We start from the raw sequence: 5,762 nt of genomic DNA, 5'->3' as shown, positions 1-5,762 counted from the left end.
CAGTTCTGCATAGTTGACTCCCAAATCGGTCTCACCAATCCTGACCTCCCACCTCTGCCATCTCAGATTTTCTCCTGCCTACAGGACATCTCCACATGAGTATCCCTCTGGTTCTTCAGTTCAATATGTCAAATGCTGAAGTCCCCCCAAATTCCACTTCTACACCTAACTTTCCAAAACAATTGACCACCGTCCTCTGTGTCCACAGCCTGCAGTTGGTATACTCTTTGACTCCTCACTCTTTCAACTTTTTTTAGAAAAATGGTATTTGTTAAGCAGTTACATGCCAGGCACCATAGTCAATTGTATTTATTGTGTGCAGAGCACTGTACTCAGCACTTGGGAGAGGACAACATAACAATAAACAGACATATTCACTGCCTACAAGGAGCTAACAGTCTATTGGGGAAGACAGGCATTAATATACCTATCATTGGGGTCGATACAAGGTAGTTGATACAAGGTAACTAGTAGACACAATCTTTATCCTACATAGGGCTCACAGTCAATCCCCATTCTACAGATGAGGGAACTGAGACACAGTGAAGTGACAGGGCCAAGGTCACAAGCAGAGAAGTGGTAGGGTCAGGATTAGAACCCAGATCCTCTGGCTCCCGGGCCCGGGCTCTTTCCACTAGGCCACGCTGCTTCTCATATTTAATCTCTCATGAGATACTGTTGGTTTTCCCCTAGCATCTCGTCTCTGACCCTTCCTTTCCAAACAGCCCCTACCCTGGTCCAGGGACCTGTGCTTGGCACATAGTAAGCGCTTAACAAATACCATCTTCGTCATCAGTAATGAGAAGTGAAGCGACTTGCCCGAGTTCACAAAGCAGACACATGGTGAAGCCGCGATTAGAACCCAAGTCCTTCTGACTCCTAAGCCTGTGCTCTGTCCACTAGGCCATACTGCTTCTCGCTGCCTAGTGGTGGGATACCACTTGAGGGGGCCGAAGTAGCGATGTTGAGTGAAAGGGGAGAGGGCAGAGTGCTGGCAAGCGAGGGTAAATTTGCTCAATGACAACACCCTGCAGTTGGAGCCTGGAAGTGAAGTGCACTGTCAGTCGATCATATTTATTGAGCACTTACTGTGTGCGGAGAACTGTGGGGGTGGGACAGGGACAAATGCCGCAGTTATAAGGGGCCCCAGGGGTTTGACTCCACCGGCATGAAGGCGAGGGGTAATTCTGTCCAAAGTCCCAGAAGTCCAGGCTTCAGTGTCCAGCTCACGGCAGGGTGGGTCTGGTCAGGCTGCCCTGTCCTGTCTAATAACAATAATATTATTATGGTTCTTTTTAAGCTCTTACTATATGCCAAGCACTCTTCTGAGCACTGGGGTAGACACAAGTTAATCAGGTTGGACACTGTCCCAGTACCACATGGGGCTCACGGTCTTAATCCCCATTTTCCGTATGAAGTAAGGGAGGCCCAGAGAAGTGAAGCAACTTGCCCAAGGTACTTGAGAAGCAGCGTGGCTCAGTGGAAAAGAGCATGGGCTTTGGAGTCAGAGATCATGGGTTCAAATCCCGGCTCCGCCACTTGTCAGCTGTGTGACTCTGGGAAAGTCACTTTACTTCTCTGGGCCTCAGTTACCTCATCTGTAAAATGGGGATTAAGACTGTGAGCCCCCGTGGGACAACCTGATCACCTTGTAACCTCCCCAGTGCTTAGAACAGTGCTTTGCACATAGTAAGCACTTAATAAATGCCATCATCATCATCATCATTACATGCTCTACCCACACACCATTGAGAAGCAGCGTGGCAGAGTGGAAGGAGCCCAGGCTTGGGAGACAGGACTTGGGTTCTAATCTTGGCTCTGCCACTTAGCTGTGTGACCTTAGGTGAGCCACTTGACTCCTCTGTGCCTCAGTTACTCCTCTGTAAAATGGGGATTAAGACTGTGAGCCCCACGTGAGACAACCTGATTACCTCATATCTACCCCAGCACTTAGAACAGTGCTTGGGACACAAAAAGCGTTTAACAAATACCATTGTCATTGTTATCATGCCGCTTCCCTTGCAGGGTGGGCCTGCATTTAGGAGTGGGCAACCAGGGTCTGGACCAAGGAGTCCTGGAGCCCCAGATTCGAGGGGAGGGGAGGTCTTCCGGGACAGTGTGGGGACCTGCGGTGGGCGGAGGAGGGCTCAGCCCCAAGACCTGCTTGGTTTTCAGCCTGATGGGGTCGGAGCCCTTGGCCAAGGTGGTGGGAAGGCTGGAATGTAGAGCCGTGCTGACACCGCTGACCCCCTGGTTTTCCGGAAAGAGTCCCCCACCCCCCACCCGCTGGAGGGTCGTGACCTCGGGCCACAGAGTCGAGGGGGGCCGAGGGGGGGAGTGCCTCCCTCCTCCTCGGTCCCGGGGTCTGGAGCAAACAAGGCCCCTTGCCCCATCCTCACGGCCTTGACCCCTGAGGTCAGTGTGGCCGTGAGCTTCCGATCATCTGGCTCCTTAGGAGATGGGGTGGGGGTGGGGCCGGGGGTTATAAAGGATGAGTGGTCCTGGCCCTGGGTATTTCCAGCCCAGCCGGAGCCATGGCCTGCCCCCGCTTGCTCTTCTCCCTGCTCGGCCTGCTCGCCCTGGCATCGGCCTGCTACATCCAGAACTGCCCCTTGGGGGGCAAACGGGCCCTTCCAGACCGGGACGGCAGGAGGGTGAGAAGTGGGAGGTGGGGGGCGGGAGGGGAAGGGACGGGGTCGGGACACCTGGGTCCAGGGGCTGCGCTCGGGGCTGACGGCCCTCCCTCTCTGTGCCCATCCTGCCCCAGTGCCTGCCCTGCGGCCCTGGGGGCAAAGGGCGCTGCTTTGGGCCCAACATCTGCTGTGGTGAGGAGCTGGGCTGCTACATGGGCACGGCCGAGGCCCTGCGCTGCCAAGAGGAGAACTACCTGCCCTCCCCATGCCAGGCTGGACACAGGCCCTGCGGCGGTGAAGGGGGCACCTGTGCCACTCCAGGCATCTGCTGCAGCAGCGGTGAGGGCAGGCGGGGTTGGGGATGGGGGGTGAGGGGGTGGGGGTGTGGTGGGGGATGTTGGGGGTGGGAGGTGGGCACCTACTGGTCCTGGTCCTGGGACACGGGGAGACTGAGATAATAATAATAATGATGGTATTTATTAAGCACTTACTATGTGCCAAGCATTGTTCTAAGCGCTGGATGAGGGACAGGTGGACCGGGGGGGGGGGGGGGTGGATGGGGCTGAAAGGAAAGGGAGCAGCGAGGCTTAGTGGCAAGTGCACGGGACCAGGAATCAGAGGTCATGGGTTCTAACTCTGATTCCCCCACTTGTCAGCTGTGTGACTCTGGGCAAGTCACTTCACTTCTCTGGACCTCAGTTCCCTCATCTGTAAAATGGGGATTAAGACTGAGCCCCACGTGGGACAATGTGAACACCTTGTATCTACCCCAGTGCTTAGAACAGTACTTGGCACATAGTATGCGCTTAACAAATACCATTATAATTATTATTAGGACCAGCTGGGATGGATTGGGGAATGGTCGGAGGACGGACAGGGAAGGGAGGATGGACGTGGGGCCAGACTGAACAGATGGATAGCGGGCAGAGAGACGGAAGAGGAGGATGGATGGGGGCAGGAGGACGGAAGAGGAGGATGGATGGGGGAACAGCGAGAGTGGGATGGGGAAGGGAGACCCTGGGGCCCTGGGGGCGACCCTGGGGCGAGGGGATGATGGGCCAGGGGGCCTGGAGAACATCTGGCCTGATGCCCCTTCCTGACCCCCCTCAGACGGATGCAGCGTGGACCCCATTTGTGAGCACGAGCCGGAGTTTCCCTAGGCTGGGCATCAGCAGCCGGGAGGTGGGGGACGGAATTGGAAGATAAATAAAGGAGATTTTATGTGATGCAATCGCTTGTCTGTCCTGTGTGTGTCCGAGGCAGGGAAAGGGCAGACCGGGGAGGGCACAAGGACCCTGCCCTCTGGGAGCTCACAGAAAAAACAAACACACACACACACACACACACACACACCACCCCCACACACCCCAGGACATTAGGAAACAGTATGGCTAAGTGGATAGAGCCCTGGCCTGGGAGTCAGAAGGACCTGGGTTCTAATCCTGACTCTGCCAAATGTTTGCTGCGTGACCTTGGGTGACTCACCTCACTTCTCCGGCCCTCAGTTCCCTCATCTGGGAAATGGGGATGTGTGAGCCCCATGGGGGACAGGAACTGTCTCCAATTGGATTAACTTGTACTACCCCAACGCTTAGAACAGTGCCTGGCACATAGTAAGTGCTTAAGTATCAAAATTATTATAGGTGGTGAAGAAGGGGAAGACATACACACATGCACACATACAGACACACATTAGTAGTCGAGGGGCACAATATAACAATAGTGATGGTTACACTACAGTTAAAAGAGTGTAAGAGAGGATGAGTGATAAGTAAATGGAGCACAAGCCTGGAAGTCAGAAGGACCTGGGTTCTCAAACCGGCTCTGCTGCATGTCTGCTGTGTGGCCTTGGGGGAGTCACTTCACTTCTCAGGGCCTCTGTTCCCTCACCTGTAAAATGGGAATGAAGACTGTGACAATAAACCCATGTGCCACGGGGACTGTATGCAAGCTGATAACCTCAGATCTGCCCCAGTGCTTAGAGCAGTGCTTGGCACAGAGTAAGCACTTAACAAATGCCACAACTATCATTAGTATTATTATGACTAATGATCGTTTCCTTTCCCACCCCCAAATTGCCAAGCCCCGACCCCCTGAGGGGGCCTGTGGTTATTCTCCCAAGAACTGGGTACAGTGCTCTGCACACAGTAAGCGCTCAATAAATACAACTGAATGAATTGAATGAACAAAACTGCTCCTTGAGGGAAGCCCTACTCCCTTCAAAGCCCTAGCCTCCCCATCCCCCCCGCCCTACCTCCTTCCCCTCTCCACAGCACCTGTATATATGTTTGTACAGATTTATTATTCTATTTTACTTGTACATATTTACTATTCTATTTATTTTATTTTGTTAATATGTTTTGTGTTGTTGTCCGTCTCCCCCTTCTAGACTGTGAGCCTTTTGTTGGGTAGGGACTGTCTCTATATGTTGCCAACTTGTACTTCCCAAGCTCTTAGTACAGTGCTCTGCACACAGTAAGCGCTCAATAAATACAATTGCATGAATGAATAAATACAATTGAATGAATGAATGAATGAATGAATGAGGAGTGACTTGGGACTCTCCTGTAATCTGCCCCTACCCGCCATTCCCCCTTCCCCTCTCCCCCAGCTGTACTCACACCCAGGACACCCCAGGCTTCGGAGAGGGGCCCTGGGGCCAGAAGGCTGCCCACCCCCTCCACCTTCTGGTCTCTCCGCTCCCAGTTTGGAAATCATCATGCCAGCCACCCCAAATAATATATTTATCGAGTGCCTCCTGAATCTGGAAATCAATCAGTCAATCAATCATTCAATCAATCCCTCCATCCATCCACTCATAATACTATATTTATTGAGAGCCTCCCAGACACAGAGAGCACTGTACTAGGTTCTTGGAAGAGCATGCTAAAGGAAAAAGACTGGATTTCTGCCCACAAGCATTTTAGAATCTTAATGGGGGAAATCAATTCAAACTCATGTAGAGAGAGGAGGAACAAGTGCTAAGTTATGGGCAGGAAATGTGTCTGCTATATTGTGCTCTCCCAAGCGCTTATTACAGTGCTCAATAAATATGATTGACTGACTAGTGGGGTGTATAAATCGATATATACAAAAATACTCTATATAAAGATGGTTTTTTAAGAATGA

General features: G+C 52.4%; 1 protein-coding gene across 1 annotated transcript; it reads left to right on the top strand.

Moving 5' to 3' along the window:
- Positions 1–2,519: 2,519 nt before the first annotated feature.
- Positions 2,520–3,842, top strand: OXT (oxytocin/neurophysin I prepropeptide). Its single transcript, XM_038745434.1, has 3 exons — positions 2,520–2,654; positions 2,768–2,972; positions 3,744–3,842. The coding sequence occupies exons 1-3, from the start codon at positions 2,535–2,537 to the stop codon at positions 3,791–3,793; spliced, it is 375 nt and encodes a 124-aa protein (XP_038601362.1). The 5' UTR covers positions 2,520–2,534; the 3' UTR covers positions 3,794–3,842.
- Positions 3,843–5,762: the final 1,920 nt, after the last annotated feature.

The sequence above is a fragment of the Tachyglossus aculeatus genome, chromosome 4, assembly GCF_015852505.1.
Source record: "Tachyglossus aculeatus isolate mTacAcu1 chromosome 4, mTacAcu1.pri, whole genome shotgun sequence".
Classification (NCBI taxonomy): domain Eukaryota; kingdom Metazoa; phylum Chordata; class Mammalia; order Monotremata; family Tachyglossidae; genus Tachyglossus; species Tachyglossus aculeatus.
This window is presented reverse-complemented; position numbering and strand designations above follow the sequence as displayed.